At 40.4% G+C, this 25,368-nt stretch overlaps 1 protein-coding gene across 1 annotated transcript in view; it reads right to left on the bottom strand.

The window, feature by feature from the left end:
* Nucleotides 1–5,076, bottom strand: part of LMBR1 (limb development membrane protein 1) — a 66,596-nt gene extending 61,520 nt beyond the window's left edge. Inside the window, exon 1 of the mRNA XM_040056253.2 lies at nt 4,820–5,076. Coding sequence (XP_039912187.1) covers nt 4,820–4,882 — 63 coding nt within the window. The 5' untranslated portion in view covers nt 4,883–5,076. The remainder of the gene's footprint in view (nt 1–4,819) is intronic.
* Nucleotides 5,077–25,368: the final 20,292 nt, after the last annotated feature.

Genomic DNA, 25,368 nt, shown 5'->3' with positions numbered 1-25,368 from the left:
CACGCTTCTAATCAGCACTTTCTTCCTGGCCCACTATCAGAATATCATCACTGCTGGCAGAAAAAAGGGTCTGTGAAAATCTCAATTTTTTAAGGGAGCACATCTGGTCACAATACCAACAGAAGTTAAGTGCTCAAACCAGCTCGCTCATTTTACAGCCTTACAGAGGACAAATGCCAGCAGTAGCCACACTGAATTAGTAGAAGAAGCAAAGAAACTAAGTTTCTCAAAATATTTAGCATCTGAAGCCTGCACCCTTGTAAACATATGCTTCAAATGGAAGCATATCACACATTTAACATAAAACTCCATATCACACCAGTTTCAATATCTGCCTGAACTTGCATGAAACACCTAACAGTTATAATAGCACTTTTGTATTTCAATTTATTTTACCAGGACTGATTTTTTTTCATTATATATTTAATATAATAAACTTATTTCCAAATATACTATGTTTATTCTTAAGCTTCCAAACTAACAGTTCTATGGTGCTAATAATAGAACCTAGTAGGTCTGTTGTGTTATTTCACAGTTTTCCTCACACTACAAATGCAAGCACAGTGTATTTATTTTGCCAAGGAATCCTCATAACCAGGTGTACATGTATATTTTTGCACACTCGAAATCCTATGTTTTTTAAGTAGAAAAAGAACAAAAAATTTGGCTTGTATTTTTAAAAATACAAACTAATACTGCAGAATAGAAGACTCAAATTTGAAAAAAAAAAAGGAAGTTAATATTCTAAAAAGTAAACCCAGGGGAGAACAAAGAGGCTCAACCATTGCACTTGCTCCATTTACATTTGAAATAAACAGATCACAACAATACCAGCGGAACACGGAACACTTTATAAACAGGCATAATAACAGGACCCAAGGGAAAAGCAGTTCCCTAGAAGTTCAAATATTTTCCACAGATGTGCAAGATCTCAGCAAATTATAAATGAATCCAAAGGACAGAGAAGGGCAAACTAACAGAATACTATCCTGCCTTTACAACTCTTTCATACGAATACTGACCAAGTACAGAATACAAACCCTTTTCTGTACTTTGCAATCAATTAAAGCTGCTTTTCAAAAAGTTGTTCCTTTTAGCCAGAACTGAGGATGACTCCGGCTTTGTTGAAGTCAAGGATCTCACTGACTCTAAGAAAACTCCTGGCTGTGCCACATCTCTTACACTGAGTCACCAGTTCACAGTCTCCACAATTACTTCATTGCATCTGAATTTTAAAGTTCAGACTCAGTCTAAGTCTTGGTGTTTTCAACAACTGTTTGAAACAACAGATCCTCTACAGGGCAGATTCATGTTTGAAGAGCCATGCCTGACTAGGGAGTTAACCACCTTCCAGCAGCACAGATCATCCTCATGAAGCAACAAAATCCAAGACAGATTATTTTGTTGTAAACAGGCACCCTCTTGAAAAACAGGTGCCATACAGAGACTCCAAATGAGGTCAAGAGCAAACAGGCCTGAGTTAAATTAAGCATTAAACCACTGAGTCGCCTCAAAAGCAGATGAAGGATGTATTTTTTAAAAAATAAGCTTTTACTACCCTTGCTGAGTCTATAAACATGTGCCAGAAATATTTGTTTTTTGAAGGTGGAATTAGCAGAAGTTGGCACCTGCAGAAAGAGTCAGGCAACAGCAGCAAAAGGATAACAAGTCTTGAATTTTTTTTATGTTACACAACTTTATGGAAAACTTTGTAGCTTGCCAGTTCAGAGAATACATGAAACAGAAATAAAGCATTACACTGATGCTAAACTTAGTGTGCCCTTAAGATTCCATCAGAAAGCAAAATATAGAAATTCTGTATGTATTCAAAGAAAATTTGTAAGAGAAAAGTGAAAAGGATTTTCTTTTAACTACATCAGCTTACTTTGATTTCTCTTCTCACATGAATGTATCATTATAGATTCCAGTAAAGACTGTGCCACACAACCAGCTATTCTAACAGACAACATAAATGTCTCTCACTCCTACCAGGCATAGAGAGGTCTCCTCGGCTAGAATATTCCAACAAACTGGAATGGAATGGTTTGGGTTGGAAGGCACCTTAAATATAATCTGTTTCCAAACCCCCAGCCATGGGCAGGGACACCTTTCACTAGACCAGGTACCTCAAAGCCCCATCCAAACTGGCCTGGAACACTGCCAGGGAATGGGGCATCCACAACTTCTCCAGGCAACCTGTGCCAGTGCCCCACCGCCCTCACAGTAGAAAATTTCCTCCCAGTATCTAATCTAAACCTATCCTATCCCAATTTAAAGCCACAACATCTTGTAATGTCAAATGCTTCTTTTTAACTGCTCTGCTGCCCCCAGCCCACCTGCAGCTAGAATCGAGGTTTCATGCATGTGTCAGAATGGAATACGTTCCCTGCTCCAGCTGAGGGGCTGATGACTACACCCACTACCCACACAACAACTGTCTATTTGCATATTTTAAGAAATTCTATTCACCATAAAACTTCATGAGCAGCAAGGGCAGGAATGGTAAGGAGAGGATGTTAACAAAATTGCACATGTGAGCAACATACTCAGTGTGCTCCAGCATGCTCTGACTAACCACAAATTCACTCATATTTGCAATATTCTCCTGCAGCCGTGTGGGAGCCACAGGAGGCTGCACACTCAGCTGGGGGTGGCAGCACTTTATACACTCATAAAACCTTGTGGTGTTCCAACATAAATTAAAGAGAAGATCACAACTGTAGCAATGTATGATTTAAAAAGCAAAATTGTTATTATTATTCCCGCTGATTAAACAATAACAAAGGTGGCCTGTGATCAACATTAAGATCAAAGTTTCAAGAGCAAGAATATTCTGAGTCTACTGTCCAAACAAAACAACGCTGCACCTCTAAAATATGAGTTACTGAGGTCCTGTGTGATTTCCCACAGGACTACACCAGTAGAAAGACTTACCAATTGCTCTGGAGGGGCTGAAAAAGACCCTCGAACTTTGGAGGAGTACCTGCAGTATAGATGAACTAGCTCTCTAAGAATTCAACAGACTTCACTATTTCTAATGGTACCCAGAGAGGCTGCACACAGCTGTTCCTTCAGACTCCAAAACCCGTGTTTCCTACTGACTGAAAACATAATATGTAGCATCCAATTTATCCAATTTATCTGGTGAAAGTAAGGAGATAATTAGCACACCATGGAATACAAATGGAAAAACAGACATGAGGGAAAAGAAAGAAGATTTGTACATACATTCCTGTTTCCATACCACAAATGTGATAAAGATAATACTTAGAGCCTTCTTTACAAAGAAGTATTTTACTTTTTGTGGCCCTTCACTAGTCATGGCTTCCAGGATATACACTACATCCATGCCCAGAGAAGAGACATTCCAAAAAATCCCATGAAGTAGCTGTTCTCCTCATACAGATTTATTTTATTACACTCTTCAGAAAAAAACATACCAGAAATAGAATATTTCACAGAAAGGCCTTAACATGGATTCATATACTATAGAAGAGTAATTAACACATTCCAAGCAAGTATGCTATCAAGTGACCCAGCCATAGTACTACATAAATCAGTTAACCATGGTCTTTTAGAGTCTCCCAACAAGGCTAAAAACCACTTAAAGCTAAATTATAAAATCTTATTTTAATTCAAAAAATCCATTTTCTCCCCCAGACAACAGGGACGGCAAAGAAAACACGATTCCCTTGCTGAGCCAGGACAGCACGTTCACAGGACACAGCACCGCACGTCTCCCTTGTGCAGCCTGTATTTCCTTCCTGGAATTGAAGCAGGAGAGATGTGAGCCCCATCAAAAACACCTCCATCAGCTTGGAATAGTCCTGAGGACAATTACGAGGCTGTCAGAGAGGAAACTGCAACTGCTGTGTCTGCACGCAGGGTGTAATGCTGCACCTGCCCCCGGAGGGCTGAGGGAGATGGGACAGCACAGGCACTGCCGTGTGCTCCACTGGGAGAGCACAGGGCATGAGGCGCCAGGGAAAACACGAAAGTTACACACAGCACTGCAAACAGCCCAGCAAGGCAGGAGAATCCCAGCATGACAACAGATACCGAGGAATCCCACGCACACCTGACGGAAACAAGGCTGCACATGAGGGCTGAGGTGTTCACAGAATCCCAGAAGGGGTGACAGTTGGAAGGGACCACAGTGGGTCATCTGGTCCAACCTCCCTGATCAGTCATCCCAAAGCACACGACACTGGATTTCATCCAGACGTTCTCCAGGACGGGAGATGCCGCAGCTTCTCTGGGCAATCTGTTCCACTGCACGGTCACTTGCACAGTAAACTTCTTCCTCATGTTCAGGTTGAGCTTCCTGTGCATCAGTTTCTGCCCACTGCCTCATCTCTTGGTGGCTGGCACCACCGAGAAGAGCCTGCTCCATCCTCTTGGCACCTCCCCTTTAGATACTTGTACACATAAATGATGAACACCCGCAGTCATCTCTAATCGAAGCTGAGCACTGCTGACCAGGTCGCTGCACCGGTACCTGCTCCGAGAGCACTCTTATGGAGCACACCAATGTCCTGCGTGCACACACAGCATCTCCATCTTTCGCTGAAGGCACAAGGAGATGAAAACCCTCCGGGGGATCAGCGCTGGGATCCTCCAGCTCTCACAGCACCTCAGAGAAGGTGCACTCACCTCTCTGCCCACCCGAGACAGGCCCTCGAGTCCCTCCGAACACTGGGGCGAGGGTCAGGCAAGGACAGAGGGAGAGAGCGGGACAACCCGCCGGTGCCCGGGGATAGGGCTGGGGCACAGAGCAGTGACAGGTCAGGGAGGGTCCGCGGGGCACGGCGGCACCTACCGTGTACTCCCGCACTTGGCTGTGGAAGTTCTGCTCCCGGATCGTCACCTCGTCCGCTTCCATCCTTCATAGTACCGCGGCCCTCGCGAGCAATGGCGGCCGCCGCCGCCGCGCCTGCTCCTGCTCCTGCCCCGCCGGCGACGAACGGGCCACCATGGCCGGAGGCAGCCCGGCGGCTCCCCCGGGCCCCGGCAGCGGCTGAGGGACCCCGGCTCCGCCGCTCTGTCCCCGTCCGGCGGGCGCGGAGGAGGAGGAGGAGGAGGAGGAAGGGCGGGAAGCGCCGCCTCAGCTCCTCCTGCTGCGTCACCGCGCAGCGACCCCAGCAGGGGCGGGAGAATGGGGGGCGGGGCCAGATGGGGGCGTGGCCTAGAGCTAAGGGGGGGGAGGGCGGGGTCACGCCCAGGGGCGGGGCTAAAGGGAGAGGAGGGGCGGGGCCTGGGCTGCCTTGGGTGCGAGGGGCCCGGCGGGGGCGGGGCCTGGGGCGGAGAGGAGCGGGGCTGGTTTTACCGGGAAGGCCGGGGAATTGTTCAGGCAGGAAAGCCCCCCGAGATCATCGAGTCCGGCCTACGACCGAGCACCACCGCGTCAACTAGACCGTGGCACTAAGTACCACGTCGTCTTTCCTTAAACACTACCAGGAACGGTGACTCCCCCCACTTCCCTGGGCAGCCCATTCAAAAGTCCGATCGCTCTTTTCAGTGAAGAATTTCCTCCTAATGTCCAACCTGAGCTTCCCGTGGCACACCTTAAGACTATGTCCTCTCATCCCGTCGGAAGCAGGCCCGCTGTTTGTGCCCGTGTGAGGACTGGCAGGGACAGAGAGCCCCTGTGTGTCCCGGGGGGCATGGGAGAAGGGACACGGAGCGGCGGGGCAGGAGGCAGTGGTGGGCATGGGGAGAGCCGCAGACCAGGGCCCTACAGGGAGCTCCCCAGTGAGGGGAGTCAGCAGGGCAGTCTGGAGCCTGGGGATCACTTGCAAGAGTCACCCGGAGCAGCCCACGGACCCCTCAGAGACGGGTGTGGACAGGGGCTCAGCTCCCCCCTCGGGGGGCAGGACAGCCGCCGCTGCCACTGAACCCCTCTGGGCAACGTGGGGGCGCCGGGGGCGTCCATCCTCCTCAAACTCAACAATGTAAACGCATCAGAATGTCTAGTTTATAAGAGTGCACTTAAAACTTCAGTCACGACTTGTATTCCACTTCCCTGGAGAAGGTTTTTGTCATTGAGTGATTTCTGCTTTTTCTGGGTTTTGCCCAAATGCTGGGGTGAGAAAGCACAATCTCCCCATTATTCCCTGTTCCCTTTACATGCACGGGCAATCTTCTTTTTTTCTGAGTTTGCAAGAAGATCAATTGTCTAAATACAGAAGACTATTAATCTAGAATACACTATAAATTATAGATTGTGGTTTAGCAAATGAAACTTTTATTTCAATCCAAGTATGTATCATTAGTCTAAAGAACTTTCAAAAATAAGGATCATCAGTTTTTTGCTTATTTAAAATTATTGATGCATTATACATGTTTCAATGCCAGATATAATTCCATTTATATTAATTCATCAGCCTCTGGCACATTTTTTTGGTTAAAAGGAGATGTTAACGTATTTATGAAATTTTGGAGTTAGAAAAAGTAATCTTTGACTGATGTATTTCTTGTAGTCCTGAATGGATGCAGCAGGTCCTGCAGCTTCAGTTCCACCCTTGTTCTTTTGATACCTGTGAAGATACAGACAAGGTATTTGCAGGCACAATCATACCCTGGGTGTGACAGGCCATGTGAAATGTTCCCATGCTCCCTCCTCTTGAAGCCCACTGCTCAAGGAGGGAGACTTTAGGTGTTCACTGAGGCTGTAGGAACAGGTTACCATTAAAAGCGGAGTTGAAGGAGCAGGGAGCACAGTCTTTGAGCTGCTTCTTGGGAAAAGCTGTCCTACTTTACAGCTGTTTTCTGCACAGCACTTGCTTCTGTCTGATATTATTACTTGTCTGGCGCTTTTTTCTTCGCCTATTCCCATTTATCTTCAATCCCCTTTTCTTCTTCTGATGCTGAAAGTGATGAAAGCATCCCTAGTTTCCAAGGTGAATTTCACAAAGAATTAGGCTTCTAGTTCAAGCCTACTTCTAATTTTAACTAGAATTAGGTTAGTGCTGTTATCTGCTCAGGAGCTGGTCCAGACTGAACAATGTAATTGAAGGCAAGTTTATAGGTAGACAAAATATCCTTTATTATAACAAACACAGCTGGCAGGGACAGACAACTGTCTGGCATGTGCAAACCTGACCCCAGGGAAACCAAATTCTCTTAGAGCTGCCTATAGACATATTGGAATAGAACAGACAGAATCCCAACTTTCATCATCTTATATAAAAGACCCACAAAATAAATGGCAATGGTATTGGAGCCAGGCTGTTAGGAACTGAGTGTTAGGCCTTCACTGGATTTGTGATAAAGAGAGAAATGGTGTCACCAGAGCAAACCCGCTCTAAGAACTAGAGAGACCAGATGGCCCAGTCAAAGAGGAAAAACGGGAACAACCAGAGATTCAGCCAGCAGTCCAAGCCTGAGGTGAGGGTTAGTTCCTGAGCTACCTGAGAAATGACTCACCCACTGTCAAGAAAGAGCATTTCAAGCATTTCTAACTTTATCTGCAGACATATCAAACATTGGAAGATTGTAAGGAAAGTTAACTGTATTTTTGTAGCTTATAGAAAATAAGATTTAGAAGACCTGAAGCTTCTACTCCCACTTGGGCAATATGTGTTCTTCTTAATGTACTGAATTTGAAGTAAACCTAAGGAGGAGATATAGTACATAATTTGTCTCATACTGTGGACTGTCAAGTTCTTCCTTCCAGTTCTAGCAGATGAATCATCAGAAACAACATACATATTTATGTTTGCTGAAAAGGCAGGGGAGGGTTGGAAATAGCTTTGATCCCTTCTTGGGCAGAAATTACTGCACAGTTCCGAGGTATCTGCATCACAGAGGAAGGTCAGAGTAGCCACCACAGCAAAATCTATTTATACCAAAGGAAATTCAGTCTAAAGTAGGCAGCTCTTGCAAACTCATGAGAAGGCTGACAGATGCATGCATTGATTTGATGGGAGTACAAAAGTAATAGTTTGAGGCATAGTAGATGTAAAACTACCAAAGCAAGTCTGTGGTACTTTGCAGCAGAGAGTGGTTAAAAGACCTCTAGGTGTTTTTCATCCATATCCCAGACAAAATGAGACACTGCTGGTGGGACTGTCCTCAGCCATTCTTAGGACCCCCGCAGTAACCCTAGGGACCTGGTCTAAGTGTAAGCTATATGTGATTTAGGTGTAAATAGGAAACTTTCTCATACTGGTAATGGACAGATACACACATACAAAAGTAGTCATAAAAACCAGACTTCCTTCAAACTTACATTTGGTGGTGCCTAACCCCTCAGCACAAAAATTGAGAAGATTTATGGGATTTTGCTCAGTTTATTGCTTTTCAGCATTTTTTTAACACCATTTTTCAGCTCCAGGATGACCCAATAAGTATGTGGTACCCTGAATGCTCAAGGAGGGTTTTATGTGCACACTGTTACCTCTGAGATTTTCCAGATAAAAATGTTGGGATAACCAAGCTAATAAAAGTCATTTGAATTGTCAAAGATGGAAGTTTCTAAGGTTTGAATTGTTTCTCTAGGAAAGTTCTCTCAGAATTTTCCAATGGATTTTAAAACACTCTTTAACTGTAAATGTGAAATTGGCACCATGCCTTTAAGTCTAAATTTATCTTACAGCATTTGAATAGGTGATACTTTCTTTTCAAATCATCCTTCAGCCAAATGAAGCTTGGACTAAACAGGAAACAGAAATTATTCTCTCAGTTAATATGACTACTTACACACTTAAATTCAAATTCAAATTCAAGATATCACCAAAGAATTGGTCGGATTGGAGCCCAAAGCCCACTTTATTATGGTTCCAAGAATGACCACTGGCTTTTAAAGGAACTTTAGGTACACACATGCCACAGGTGAGATCCAACAATATGTACTCAAAAGCCAATCATGGAAGATGAAAAGAAAGATTCAAAAGTTAAAATATCTTGATTATGGTATAAAAGAAACATAATGCTATCATAATTATCTACATTTAATTTATTTATTTATTAGGTGATTTTTTTCAGTGTCTTATATTTGGTGAGCTAAAGCATAGCAAGAATTACAGCATAACTTTAGAAATCCAGCTCAATTAGTCTTGGATCTGGATTCAGCTTAAAATACTGTTGACTGACATTTAATTTCTATTCATAACTTATACTTTTTACTTCTTTGCTTTTTTTTAGAACAAAAAAAAGTGGTGGTTTTTTTTTTATTTATTTCAAATACTTCCAACCCGTATTTTCATTGGATCAACCCAATAGCAACAAATCCCCAGCTAAATGCCATATTGTAGCACTATATATATATATATATATATATATATATATATATATATATATATATAAATTTTTTGAAACAACCAAGGGAACGAAATTTAAATTAAAAATTACAATGCCAGCATTGTAAAAAAGAGGATATAAACTATTTTAATATAGACTCACAGATGTTATATGTTGGATTTTTATATATATATAGTAATAAATGTATTGACGAATATATACTTCCCCCAAAAAAGAAGAAAAAAATATAATCAAAGTATTACCATTTTTGAACAAGCTTTTAAAATTAACATTTTTGTAAAAATCTGCACTATTTCTGACTTAAAGCTTGGTCCACTTGTAAAAAATTAAGTGAGATTGCTTTCAATAGCCAGGAACTGGATTTAGTAATGAATAAAACCCCTTCTAATCCTTAAGTTTCCTTCACTGATAGGAGCCTAGAGTCAGAATCCTGCAGTTCATTACAGTCAGAGGCATAAACTCTGCAGGAGTTCAGTGCTGCCAGGTAAAGGAAGCATAAGTCATGTCATGAAGCTAGAATAGCTTCTCTTCCATACCTAGGCAGCATGAAGTGGCTGAAAGCTCATTTTGCCTCCATTCACCCTTAATGGGTCTTTCATGTCCCACTGGGAGCATTCAAAGCACTCCTGAAATCAAAACAAAGCAAAATTCACACTACATTGCAGCTTAAATTTGATTAGAAATAAAATGGAAGGTAATAGTCAAGGATATGCAGCTGCATCTGTAAATCAAAGTTCACCTGCTATGTAGATATGAGTGAGGCCAGGGTCATTTGTTCCATGCTGCCTATCCATGGCTGTTTGGGCTGATTCTTCAAATAGGTATCCATTAGTAAAATTCTGAAGCTGCTGTCTGGGTCAATATTGTAACAGAAAAACCAAAGAACTAAATCAACTCACAAAAAAAAAAAAAAAAAAAAAAAAAAAAAAAAAAAAAAAAAAAAAAGTGTCTCTTTCACCAGTCTATGTCTGTTTTTAGCCTAGAAATTAATGTTAGACTCAATCAGCCTCTGAAAGGGGTTCAGCTAGAGTGAATGGATGAAAAAATGGAAAATTCATTACTTCTCCTTATGGTGTGCTCAATATTTAATTCCTGCTAATCACAATTCTCCTCAAAATCTCCTTTTCAGTCAGTTAAAAAGATTTACTCTAAGTAAATTTACCCTTTGAAGATTTTTCTCAACCGTGAACCTTTTTTTTTCACCTCTGAATTGTCTCCAAACTTTTTTTAACCTACTTAGTATTTTTTTAACCTACTTATTATTTTTTTAACCTACTTATTAAAATGCAGACACAAAAACTGAAAGCAGTGCTCTAGGCTCAGTTTCAGCAATTCTTCTTGTTTTGTGCTCTTTGTTACAGACCATTTAATCATTACAGAGGAAAACAGCACACAGATTCAGAGGTGAAAAACATGATTATTTCCCAGAAGTAAATGGATGTGCAGTTGAAGACATTTGTATCTACTCCTGTCTTCTTGCTGTCAGAGGTCTGGCTATAGGTAAAAGGCTGCCTTGTGGTTTTGATTGCCATGTCCATTTACTTCCTTGCGGAGAGTAAAGCCAATTTTAGGGACCTTTTAATCCAAATGCTATAGCAATCATTTCCTTGACACAGAAAATACCTCTGAACTTCACTCCTACCAACCAGCAGCAATTTATAATTTCTATTCTGAATCACTGCCCTGCAGATACAGCCCTGGTTCTGTAGAAAGGACCTCAGCCCCTTGTTCCTGGTGCATTCATGGGCTTCTAACTGAATTCAAGCCTCTTTTTTTTCTGCTTCCCAAACATTTCAGACTGCTCTGTATGATTAGCTCATCTTTGTAATTTACCACTCCTATTTCCAGTATTTGCCAGCATTTCTGTGTTATCTGCCAGGAGCATTAGCAGTGATTTGTCGACCACAATAAATACATCCTTTAAAAAAATGCCATTACCATCTCTGTGTGGTTTTGTAAAGTTTTTCTCACTTTTTTTTTCTCATCTTTGGAAATTTCCTGATGTACTAAGTACATAAAATAATTTATTTTTTTAATTTTACTGGTTGCAAGTGTTATGTTTACCCATATGTAATAGGAGCTTGCCAATATCAGGGGTTGGTTCCATGGCAACATCATAAGGGGATTAAAAGAGTTATCCGAGAGTGAAGTCAATATTATTTGTGTTAGCAAATAATCATTAGAAGCTTTAATGCTGTTTTCCCACTGGCTGAATAATAGCACCAAATGTGTCTCTGAAACCCACGTGTCACAGACAATTCTTCTGTTCTTCCAGAAGAGATGCTCTCTTCACTCCTGTGCTTTCTCTTCAGCCTCTGTTTAGTTCCCACTCTTGAAGTGCCCCCATGGTCCCATTTTAGATGCCCCCGGGCCCTGCTGCACTTTGGTTTGTTGTGTACACTACATCTACGCAGCACAGAGCACGAGCTGCAGAGTCTGCCCCTGTGCTTGCCCCACGAGCTTTGCTGATCATTTTCCTTGTTACTTCACAGTGTTTCTCTGTCCTTTCAAAATAGTCTCCCTTGATTTGTGGGCCAGTCAACATCTTGCATTAGATATCTGAGTCTGCCAATCTACTATTGATTTGAAAAGATGTGATCATGCATTAGCTGTATTATAAATGATGAAATTGCAAATATCCACCCATATGATCAGTTCCTGACTACTTAACATGGCTGTAATCATCGTCCTTTAAAAAAAATTAAATCATTAATCTGCTGGGCCATCTGTGCTAACTCTGAACTATCCTCAAGCTATTTTTTGTTAGTTACATAGTTTTGAGAAATGGAATTTTACCATTTCAGGATAAGAGAGGTTTCACTGTGGAATCCCTAAACAATAATAATAATAAAAAAAAAGATTTGGTATTAGTTAAATAATTTTATTTTTTCTCTCTAAATTCAGCATCTGACTCATCATGACTAAGATGCTTGTACTGTTAAATACCACATGGAAGGCATTTCAAAAATCTATCCAGTATTAACTACAACCGTTTTTCAGTCTGGGTGACAAAAATTACATCGTATAAATTTAGTCTTTGAAAGTAAGCCATGCACCTTTTATGAAGGACTTTTATCCAAAATGCTAGGAATTTTAAAGGAAATTAATCATCTTAATTTCTTAAATTAATAGGTGCAAGATTTATTCTTAAATCATGGATACTCCTTTCTAATTAAATTCAAATGTGTTTAATGCATCTCAGGAGTGTTAAGATAATAAGTAGTCCTTTTCTGGAACTTAACATCCTCGATCCCTGTCAATAATTATATTGGGTGACTAATAAAATATGATGCCAGGCATTTTTTAAATCTTTATCTTCCTCCTCTGTCTCATTAGCAAAATGAATAGGTTTGCTCCACAGGCACCGCCTAATCTGGAGAATTCAATGTTGTTCAAGGACACAGCAAATAAATTTCTGTAGGTATTCCTTCCTGCAACAGTCATATATAAAATGCACTTTTACAACATCTGCCAGTTGCTTGTTGCTGTATAAGATTATTGCCATTATAAAAGCCACCAAAGGCTGGAAAACCAAAAAGGTCTGTCAGCTGTCATCTCCTGACAAGGAGAACTTTCTGCGGTTATCCCATCAAAGACTACACTCCTCATAGAGCTCCAGTGTCCAGTAATTGATCCACAGAAGACATGGCATTCATCCATTCCACCAGTGGTCTATCAGAAAATGCTGACATCAAGAGAGCAAGTTATTTTATAACATAAGACAATACTTATTTTCAGAAACTGGACTCAGCTCTGGCAGGCCTTTTAACAAAAATCATGCCATTAATGTGAAATTAGCTAATTTGTTCTTGAGAGTTTAATTTCCTTTCTCAAGTAGACACTACATTACAGTAATTACACCTGCAGGCAAAAAAAAAAAAAAAAAAAAAAAAAAAAAAAAAAAAAAGGCAGGATCCTCAGGCCCTGGGATGATATATCATCCTCTGGCCCTCATATAAAAGCAAAAGCCTCTCTAGTCACTTGGGTATATATCTAAGTGTTTGAATGGAGGACTCCAGAGATTTCATTTCACTTCAAGGTGGGAGGACAGAACAAGGAATAGGTTGTGATTCATCTGACTCTTGAAAATATTTTCATCTTTCTAATTTTAGGTCCTGTACACCATACATTAAACTCAAATGATACCCACCCTGCCATGACTGCAAGTGCAGAGATACTGTATGCTGATACTCTATCTCTGTCTATGCTACAAGGCACATATGTGTCATTTGACTGCATCTTAAATTTGCTGTGTTACACAGAATGCCAGAATCTTTTGAGTTGAAAGGCACCCATAAGAATTGTCAAGCCCAGCTCCTTGCTCCTTGCAGGACTACCTGGAACTAAACCAAGTGACTGAAAGCAATGTCTAGGCATTCTCAGCTCTGACAAGCTTAGTGCCATGACCACTTCTCTGGGAAGCCTGTTCCAGTGACCAACCACCCTCTCAGTGGAGAACCTTTTCCTAACTGAAGTCCAATCTGAACTTCCCCTGACAAAGCCTCATTCCATTCCACCCCTTTGAAAAATCACTATTGCACAGTGACCTTTTTTTATTCTTTTTTTCTTTTTCTTTTTCTTTTTTTTTTCTCTTTTCCCATTCTATTGTTGTAGCCCTTGGCCTGGGCAAGAGGAAAGGTCAATCTACACAATATACAGAAGAACATGTGGCTGTCCTACAAAAATCTCAGAGTCCAAGTTCTGTGTAAAAACTACTGTCCACGTACTTCATCTTACTCTGTGAGTAATCACCTATTTAAATTGTAGAGATAGTACAAAGTCAACAAAGTTTCATAGGATGTATTCCTACTGTTTTCCATCATGTGTGTTGATAATTCAAAACTTACTTGCTTTTACAGAAGCAATATTTTTTGCATTGTTTTTAATTTGCCAATGGCTAAACATAAATTAAGGGTACATTAAAAGTCATTATAAGGCACATGGGAAAACCTGAAGGGTCTCTTCATCCTGAGTATTAAGAACAACAAACCATGGGAAACAACTCTGCAGTTTTTAGTCACTGGTAAAGTATGGCAGAGGATGTAGTTTTCTCTGTGGAATGCTGCATAGCATATGACAGCTTTGCTATTTATGCAGTCATATCTGCGCTGTTTCTGTAGCCTGACAGCCCATCTCCCTACCCCACACTCTGCCCTGTTATCCTCACTGGGGGTAGCCAAGTGCCAGTACTCTGGGCATATGCTAACCTGATATCATCCCCACCTTTAAATCCTAGCCTACAGCACCCTTTGGTCCAGTTATAGTCACCTGCCTCCAAATTAGCATATAATTTCAGACTTATTTGCTGTCTCATTGTGTATTAACACCCTGGGTATCATCAACAAAGAAAGAAAACAACCCGCCTCTCTTAGACAGATCTGCTCCCTACTTTATTACCAAAGTGATATTTAGTCCGGAATGCATTCAGGCTGCTAGCAAACCTGTTAGGGAATTAATTAATGAACATTGCTCTTGTCCTAAATAACACTATGGGCTATGACATACATTTGGATTGTCTGTTGTAGTGACAGAGATGGCATGCCAGTGAGCTCATGATCTTTCCAGGTTCTCTTCACCCCACAGCCAAACACCAGCAGCACTCTGGTGAGATGGAATTCCAGCCGTACTCCTTTGCCTTCCTCTGTCTTGCAGCCCCACCACTGACTCCCATGTTTAACACCATCACCAAGCAGCAGGATCTGCTGATGCACCCCTTCACATTTTCTCGTTAGACCTTGAGTCGTGCCAGGCTTGAGGGAACATTAGCTTTCCTGTCAAACAGCTCTGCAGAAGTTTCAGATTCCTTCTCTGAGGCTTAAAGCACCTTATAGAATATCTGAATAAAAAACTCTTTTGCTCTTTTGTCTATTCAAGTTCTAAAATTTTCACATAATTTGACACTTGCAAATTAATCCTGTAGCAGACACTGTACAACTCCAAGCTTCCTACATCTAATTGATTTTTATATTACTGCAGGCTAATAATCTCCATAGAGCCTCTGAAAAACCCAAGTTAGGATTTCATTTAATCACTTTGTAAAAGTACTCAAGCAAGAACTTTTTGGGCTGCAGTGATGATCCAGTCCAGCTCTGTTCTTGTTCAATTTATTCCCACTACTCCTTAGCAGCACCGACACAGTCATGTGTGGCTGGTCAGACCTGGGGAAAATAATTGAGAAAAAATTAAAAAATTAATCAGAATGAATTCTCTGAGCCAGTTATTCTGTGTTCACACATCAGAAGGAGTGATGTAAACAGCACAGTGAGCTACTCCAGCCATCACTGCTGCAGAGAGAAATGCTTGTGAGCCACAGCGTACATAGAAAACAATCACAAATATGTTTTTCTGTTTGGCCAATGCTATTTGTAGTACTGAGTGTAATAGAAAATGTGAGAAACTATATTGTTCTTTTGCTCTATAATCACAATCTTCATAAAGGATTTATGAATCAAGATATAACTACGGACCAATCATTTTCAGACACTTCTTCCTGCCCTGGGCTATGGAATAAGAATTATGTATGCGGAATGCCAGCAGGACAAATATGTTGCATTTTTTAATAGTTTGTTCATAGATTCACCCATGCAGTAGATTTTAAAGTGTACATTTTCAAATAATTGAATGAATTTATATATTGTATGCATACTTACACAGTGTGAGTCTATGTACTTATGTATCTATATGTGGTGCTTGTGCTTATTTTAATTTAAAATTCTCCAAAATATATTTACTCTGCTATAGTACTAAAATAAGCTTGTACAGAAGAGATCATTGGGGAGTGTCATGTCCTCTAGAGAATTTCTTGACAAGAGCCAAATTGCAAAATTTGTGCTGAGTTAATTTTAAGCAAGTTAGGTGTATGAGCTTTTTTTTTTTTTTTTTAAACAAGATCATGGTCTAGTGACTTTTCTGAAAACGATATTTTTGCCTTCACAATGAAGCAGCTGCTTATATGGTTCATTCATGTGAGTTTGTGTGAGTATATATATGAAAGAAAAATATGGGCTCATTACCACTGGAGAGCCTCTTTAGCTTATCATTTTATTGTGCGGCGCCTCTTTAGCTTATCATTTTTTTCTGCAGTTTATAATGTCCTTAAGAGAAGCATTGAAGTTTTTGCACCAAATAAATTCTTCATTTAAAAATGGACAAAATATTTAAATGGCTGATTAATATAGTACAAGAATGAACAAGCTAAAGTGTTATGAACTGAAAAAAAATATTATAGACAAATGTGAAATATACACAAACTAAGGAATTACCTTAGTTATCTTCCCCTGTTAAATGCATCACTGCATGCACAAAGTCATGCAGCTCAAATCAATCTCTTCACTCAAACTATATACTGGTAAAAAATGGGAGTTTTGACTATATAGAAATATAATAAGAATTCCACAATGTGACCTATAGTTTTTACTGAAATAAATTAATGGATGGCATGCAGATGCCAAGATTAAACAGAGTAATAACAAAACATTAGTAAGCACTTTTAGTGTAATTAAATTTTTGATGTATTACAATTTTTAGTGCTTAATTATTTTTGAAGGAACTGGAGAGCAATACTGGATCACACCCTATCTAGTTACTAAAGAATAAAGTGTGGTGATGCTTTTAAATTCTATTGCAGAATAATGGTGTATTGTCCATCACAGATAATGATGGCAAGGTTTCTCTCATCTGATAATCACTCATTGTGATTACCTAATAAAAGGACAATCCCTGGTACTGCAAGAACCTCTGGTCAGTCCAGAATGTAAGCAAGCATTAAGATGTGCTATATAAAGCATCTCAGCTTGCAAGTGACCTTGAATCTGCTTCCTTATTGCTGGAGGTTGGGATTGTTCCATGGCTACGTTCCCAGTCTGCATCAAGAGGCTCCTGATAATATCAATCTTATACACGAGTCTTTAAAACTATTTTTGATGTTGGCCTTGAACACGTATAATAATTTCACTTAATCACTTCTGTTTCTACACAAAAACTGGAATCTAGGCTGACTTCTAATTTTTCATTCCTGTGAAATCCTGCCACGGGTTTTCTGTCTGCCATCAAATATCTGGAATCACAATTAACTAAAATATGTCAGATGCCCTGTGACTCCCAGCCATCTTTATTCTATAGAAGTTCACTTTCAGCTAAGAGTAGAATAAATTCTGTTTGACTGAGAGGCCAGTCCTTGGGAAGAAAAATGGGAAGTGTGTTCATTCGCATATTCAAACATGCAAATTGGATGCATCCAATTTGTGTTATTTGTCTCTTAATGAGAATGACCTTTCCTGCTGATGGGAAAAAGCAATTGAAATTAGGCATGTGAAAGGTATGGAAAACAAGAAACTCCAACTCTTGAACAAAACAGGTCAACTGCTTGATCCTGTGAATTAAAAAATAGTCAATGTCATATTGTACCCCAAATCCTGGGGCTCTCTCATCTTTAGGACATCCAGATTAGGTTCAGTATCTGAATTTTGCTCCTCACATGTATCTCTAATAACACTTCTTGCCTAGCACAACTTCCTCTTCACCATATTGTATGTAGCATATAACATCTAAACAGTTCTCCCGCCACTAATGTGGCTCAGGTTAACACCACAACATCTTTATATTTTGCATATATTTGTATTTGCATATGCAATTAATTTGCATAACAAAATACGAAACTGTAAAATTCAAAGATCAAGTGACCTGCCCAAGGCTACAAAGAGGATGTTATTACATCAAGACTGAATCTCAGTTATGTCTGGTCTTTGGTCCTGTGTAGATCAAGTTTCTTTCAATATCCAAGTTGAAACAGAAAGAAGCCATGATCAATTTACCAAGAGAAGGAACATTAAGATCACATAGCTGGTGTTGTTCTCCTGTGAATAACAGAGAGGAAAACAAGTCCTGCATATGGACAGCACATCCATAGACAGATATCATCATCACTACTAGTGCCAAGCATTAATATGCATTGACTATCTTCTCTACTAGGAAAAGAAAAGGGAAAAATATATATATGGTCAAATTGCTGATATCCTTCTCTTCTTTTCAAGCTTCATTCATCTGCAGAGCTCAAAACCAGGCAGAAGTGTCACCGCAAAGGTATCAGATCTTAGAACTGGAACAACTCATGTGCAGGATTCAGGATTAATTAAAGAGCTCAGAATTCAAACCAACACCTTGACATGCCTTAGAAGCAAGGGCACAGTTATTCTTGGTATCATTGTTTCTGCTTCATTACAGGGTAACAGGAGTCTCCCATCATGGATCAGGGCCCCACATTGTGAGGATTTATTTAAACACTTAATGAAAATATCACACCTGCAGTTAAGAATTTACAACTGTAATTATGAGAGTAAGAATAAAACTGTCTCTTCAGTTGATTTCTGTAAGCATAAAATTCTAAATGATGCTAACATGTGCCTCATTTTATGTGTTTTTTCCCATGATTACTTAGAGGAATAGGATGCAGTAAGCTTAACACTGCCATTCTGGTTGTGCATCCAGACAAATGTAGGTTGTCCTAAAAAGTTGTCCTAAAAATAGATTTCTTACCTTTGCCACCAGTAAACAAGGAGGAAATTTCCACTGAGAAAACAAAAATTCAAGCTGTACAGACTCAGACAACTCCCTAGGCACACACATATAGTTGTGTAGGCTTTACTCTTAACGTTACTTGTTAGTGTGCTTTGCTTTTTAGAAAATTATTCATGAGAGCAAACAAGACAAATCCTTTCATGACAACGTAATTGCACAAAAAAGGGTTTTGTAATTGTTCCTGTTTTCACCTGTGTTTCAAAACCTGTTTCAGACTGGGCAACAGAAGGGCCAGCTGTAGCTTTTGAACAATGAATTCTCCCTTAAAGCAGCCTGGCAAATAACTCTGACACTGTAATTTCTATAATCTGCTAACAGTGTATTTTCATAACAGATTTTGGGTGATCTTGCTCTGCACTGCTACTAGAAGAAGTTCTCTTCCCTTTCCCACAGCTAGCTACCTCGTTGTGTAGCTGAATTACAAAATTAAGCCAGTCCAGTTTAAAAACTTTTAAACTTTATTCTGATCAAATCGTGAATTTGGTGCATTATGCTATGATTCGTGGTGTTAACATGGGGAAATGCATTACCTGGACAAATTCCTGGCAGATCGATGTTGCCCTAAAGTAGCTGCAAAACTGCAGGTTTGAAAGATGGCAATCACTTGAAAGGGAAGTCATCAAGTGAAGGAATAGATTGGGGTGGTATCTAGTTTTAGCTACTGCCAGACACAAACTGTAGACATGGGGTTACTTAAGGTCATGTGGGTATGGTTTTGTTCTGCTGCCATGACCTTTGCATGAGTCACCTAATGAGGTATCTCCAAGGCCACTGGAGATGTCATGGAAGGCAGCCTTTTCACCTTGGCCTAAGGGAGTCTAAGGCACTGATCTTCTCATCCTGATGCAGAAGCCTAAGATGAATTAGATGAGTTTTTTTTTTCTCTAAAAGTCATTATTTCTCTCTGTTTGACTACAAACAGAGAGCAAGGAGACTTGTTCAGCTGTAGGTGTCTGTCTAAACTGAGGGAGAAGAACTCTGTTGTCTGTCAGATCAGTGTGGCTGTTTCAAAGCACTTGGAGAGAAGGGTCTGTAACTAGAGATGTGGCAGGCACAGTCCACTGCTGCACTCCACTTATGGTCATGTAAGTAGAGCTCGTAATTAGGAACTGTACCTTAAATCAATACTATATAATACATTATAACATCATGCTTTATAAGAACTGGGATTAAAATATAGAATGGAAGCCAAAATAGATAAATTGATATCAGTGTTTCAGTACAAGGTTGCTGACACACTGGAGAGACCTCCAAATGCTTTGTTGTATTTGGCTCAGACACACATTATCATTTGTATGTTTAGCAAAGCCTCAGGAAAAGTGCAGTAAGACTTTTGTTAAAGGCTAGGAGCACCTCACTGAGCTGAAAAAGCTGCTGGAGATTGTCTCTGGAAATGATCACCCTACACTGTGTACCAGAGACAGGGGATGAACAGTTGCACTGCACACTGCTACTGCTGCCCCTGCTTCTGTGTCAGTGGCACAGCACGTGCTCTTGTCACTGTTTTCAGTCTTACAAGTAAATAAACAAACAAACAAACAGGTAAAAGGTGACTTTAACAAAGTAACTGTACCTGTTAAGTTCAGGGAATTTCTTAGCTGAATTCAAGCCTTTCCAGGTAGTTATTCTGGAGTGTCATTCCTAAGTATTCTTTTTCTAAAGTTGCCTTGTCAGAATTAAAGAAATAGCTAATAAAGACCGATCTTCAGGGAACAGAATTCCAACTGGGAGGTTAAAGCTAAGTAATTAACAACAAAGGAAAAAGAACGGAGGGAAAAGGATCCCTTGGTATGTATTTACAGGTTTTTGATAAAAACTGCCTTCTAAATGGCAATACAAGTGTTCATTAGATAAGGCTGGTGTTTAGTACTAAGTCTCCCACAGAGACAATTCCTGGCACAGAAACTTTGATTATATAAATTTTGTATGCAAAATGCAAAGTGCCATAATGTGGGGCTCTGATCAATGGTGTTATTCTGATTTACAGTTGTTTTGTTTTGGTTTTTTTTTTAAAAAAAAAAACTATGATGGGCACAAAACTTTAATCTAAAAGCTCATTTTATTTGAAATTTACCGCTTCCTTTTAATAGCAAGAAAGTAATCTGATTGCACTTTTTCAGTCATCCTTGTGCAACATATTAGATAATCTCTTTATAGTTTAAAACTAAAAATGCTAATGGATTGGGGAAATGGGTTTCTGCTTTCACTCAGAATATCTGTCTTTTTTATGCTTGTCTTTTGGATCATTTATCTAAATAATAACCTTTAGTACTCACTCCTTCCTTCCAATGAACTAAATGATACTAATGATTAAAATCAGTGAATGTGCGTCTTCTCCCTACTTGAGTTTTGCCAGCTGTTTCCACTTTCATCTTCTGCTTTTTTGGAGGGGAGGGGGAAAGCTGCAGACATCTTCATGTGAAATGGTTACTTTCTAATTTGTCCCAATCAAACAGCCTAAATGAGCTTAAACTAATGGTAGATTTCTTTTAAGGAGTATCACCAGCGAGCACTGACTCAAATAACATTGATTTCAGGGAATAAAAGAGAGAAATTACATTAAAAAACTCAGCAAACAGCTCTTGGTCTGCAAATCTGTTGGGGCAGCCTCAGAGAAGAGGCAGGAATTACGCCTCAAAGGGAGGTGCTGTGGGTGGAACTTCCTCAGCTGCCAAACCTGGAGATACAGAAGGATACATTTGGGTGGCTTTAGTCTCAGAATGACGGAAGGAAGCCCATTTTGTACAAAGGCAGCAGAGAGAAGATAAATGACCAGCCCAAGGTCAGGTACAAAGATGATGGAAATGTGGGAGAAAATGCCAGAACAAATATTTTTCTAGACTCTTTGTGTAGTTAGATTTCAGCATGCCTGGCTAAGCAGCCTACACACCAAGACTTCAGGAATTGCTTAGCACATACACCCTGGGGAGAAAAATAAACCAAAAAGAAAAATAAAAATCTAAAAAAAAAAAAAAATAAACCAACCACCCACCAAGATTCTGAGCAACAGGGTCGTATCTTTAAAACACTATGGAAACCACTTTCTTCACCTGCCAATACCTTCTGCAATAGATGGGACTGAAACACCAGCAACTTTGTACTGCCCCGAGACTCTGAAAAATATTTTCCAGAAAAAAAGTGTCCTTCCACAGACAATCTTTGCCAGCAGACCAAATTTCAGTTCTGTGCTCCCAGTGGTGGCAGTATGGCATGGGGAGAGGCAGTACCTCCAGTAGAAGGATGCTGTGCTGGGTACTCATAGCAGAGTCTCTTGCACTGTTCAGAGGCTCTCAGTGCTTGGAATAAATTCATTCTGGCAAGGAGCTTTTATTCTGTAGAGTCAAAAAAAGGCTTCGTATTAAAGCCATGTTCTTACATTAATCAGGCTGTTTTCTCCATTGATGAGAACAAAGAGCCACCCTTATGAGCTCAGTCTAAAAGTCTTTCTGGTGCTGCTTTGATATTTCCTGTGGTGATAAATATTCTCAATAGCTGCAAATTACAAAAGAGCCAGAATCTACCTTTGTGCATTATGTAGTCACTAAGGCACATTTTCATGGCATGTGGGAGGTGATCAGGAGACAATAGCAGACAGACAGCTAAAGGAATTTTATTCTGCTCATTCTGCTGAGGGCTGGGAAATAATAATCCATGAATATAAAGTAATATAAAGGAAAGGAAATCTGTTAACAAAGATTATCTCAGCAGGAAGCAACAATTCTATATGAACTTTCATTTCCAGTGAATCATGCTGTTATGCTCAATTTCATTGCAAATGTGAAGCCTGCCCTCGTGGCTTCTTCTCTGATGTGGGATCACTGTCTAAACAAAGAACAATTACAAAATGTTCCCTTAAGTCCAAATTTCTGTTTGGTAAGTGATGCTCACATGATGCAGAGATCTAAAAGTGAAATTTGTGGAATGGAAACTGGATTTCCTCCCTCTTCTGGTATTTAGGCAATACAGGAATGTTAGAAGAGTCCTTGGCAGGAGTTTCTAATTTACTCACATTTTAGACTTTAAGAGACTGTATTTACCAGGTACTTGAAGCCAAATTCATAAATGTAACATAATAAACCACAATATTCTGGCATAGGATCTGAAATATTTGTTGAAGTGTATTTCTTTTGATTTGGCATCACTAGGTTTGAATGCTGGATTAGTCTATTAAGCAGACTGGTATTTCTTTAAATATTACATTGTATTTGATATTTATATCATGTCTGAAATATTGTTTTAATTCTTTGAAAGTATTTTTACTTCAAAAATAGGTAACAATAATTCTACCCATATATCTTTTGCAAAAGAGACATGCCCATTTTCATGCAAATTTGGGATTATGGGGTTCAGCAAAATACATGCTCTTCACATTTTGCTTTGTGACATGAATTATTGAAGAAGGCAAATATTGGCATTTTCTCTCTTTGAAGATACATGAAATTTCCCATTATTGGAAAGCTCTCTTGCCCTGAATAACAAATTACATGATGAGACACAAGGAAGATGCAAATCTTAGGGTTCTAAAAGCACCTAATATTTTCTCAAATTATATTCAGCTGTATTTATCTTGAATTCTGGCATGCTGCTGGATTACTGTTATCAATAAATCTATAAATAGGATGCAAAATGCATGTGAGCTGTCTGTGCATGAATAAAGAGTGGCCCGGCAATAAATTACAACATAATATATAGTTTAAAATGTAGCAAAAGGAATGCCTTGACAAATCAATGCAACATATTTTGTCAGTGAGGATGAAAGATTCATTATGCATCAGCCTTGAGAAAGCTGAATTTCTGAGGCACAGGTCATCTAGGACATATGATGTAATCAGAGAGTATGGAAGCATGCATAGAAAGACAAAAATAATCCTCTAAGCAATAAAGCCATATTAAATTGTCAGGTAAAATGTAAGTCCTGTGCAGTAGTTCATTGTCCAAAAGAGGTCAGGAGTACCATGACAAACAAAATGAAACCTGTCTTCCTCTGGATTTGGTCCCCACAGCAGATTCAAGAACAATCCTTTTTCTGAAACTGGGTCATGTGTACTGGTTTTCATTTGTGTTTTTCTCATGTCTGCTAAGGTCTAAGCTCATCTTAAGGCTCTTTGTACAGCCAAGAAATTCTTTCCTCTGCCCAGTTTTCAATGAAATTTGGGAAAATTCAGTGTTTTGGGGAACTCCAGGCACCTGCCAGACATGACTGGCACACACCCAGCAGGCTCCATAAGCCTGGAGCACAGCAGAGACTAAAAATAAGACTGACCAATTGGTTTTCCTGCTGACAGCAGCAAACTGCCATGGGACATTTAATTTTCTCTGATCACATGGATGACAGACAAGCTGTCACCAGCTGTGCAGAGACAGGAGGAGGCATGCCTATGACAGGGACAGAGGCCCCAGCAGTGGTATCACCTTGTCCTGAATGCTGGTGAGGGTGCAAATGCCCCAAGAGAGGTTGGCATCAGTCACAGAATCCCAGAATGGGTCAGGTTGGAAGGTCAGTGGGTCATCTGGTCCAACCCCCTGCTCAAGGTGGGTCACCCCAGAGCACACGGCACAGGATTGCATCCAGATGGTTCTGGAATTTCTGCTGTAAGGGATTCCACATCCTGTCTGGGCAATCTGTTCCAGTGCATGGTCACCCACACAACAGTTCTTTATCATGTACAAGTGGAAATTCTGTGCATCAGTTCCTGCCCATCGTCCCTTGTGCTATTGCTTGGTACCACTGAGAAGAGCCTGGTCCATCTTCTTGTTACCTTCCCATAGATATTTATATACATTAATGAGGCCCCCTCTCAGTCATCTCTTTCAGAGGCTAAACAGGCCCTGCTCCCTCAGCCTTTTCTCATAAGAGAGATGCTCCAGTCTCTTAATCCTCTTTGTACCTTCTACTGCACTTGCTCCAGGAGCTCCATGTCGCTCTTGTCCTGAGGAGCCCTGAACTGCACACAGCATTCCAGATGTGCCTCACAAGAGCTTAGCAGAGAGGCAGCATCACCTCCCTGACCTGCTGGCAATGCTCTTCTGAATGCATTTGATGATCCAATGGCTTTCTTGGCCACAAGGACACACTGCTGATTCATTGACAGCTTGTCATCCATCAGCACCCCCACGTTCCTCTACAGAAGGCCATGGACACAGATGGTGGCTCTGGCACACTCAGGAAAAGACACCTGAGTTCGGCAATGTTGGAAGGGGCTTAAAATGTCAGTCTTGGCAGATGGAGGAGAGGCTGGGGGCTGGTGTCCCTCAGCTCCTCGAGAAGCATCAGTGAGAGCTTTGTGTCCTATGGGAGCCTTGTGATCACAGCCAGGACTGTGAAGGACAAATTACTTCAGCCCCTGGTGTAAAAAGAAGGACAAGCATTTTATTCCTGGATCGGGTCTAAAAACTGGCAACAAAGCTGGTGAAGGGTCTGTAGCATAAATCCTACAAGCAGCGGCTGAGGGAGCGGAGATTGTTTAGCCCGGAGAAAAGGAGGCTCAGGAGGGATCTTATCATTCTCTACAATCACCTGAAAGGAGGCTG

This window comes from Hirundo rustica, chromosome 1 (assembly GCF_015227805.2).
Source record: "Hirundo rustica isolate bHirRus1 chromosome 1, bHirRus1.pri.v3, whole genome shotgun sequence".
Classification (NCBI taxonomy): domain Eukaryota; kingdom Metazoa; phylum Chordata; class Aves; order Passeriformes; family Hirundinidae; genus Hirundo; species Hirundo rustica.
This window is presented reverse-complemented; position numbering and strand designations above follow the sequence as displayed.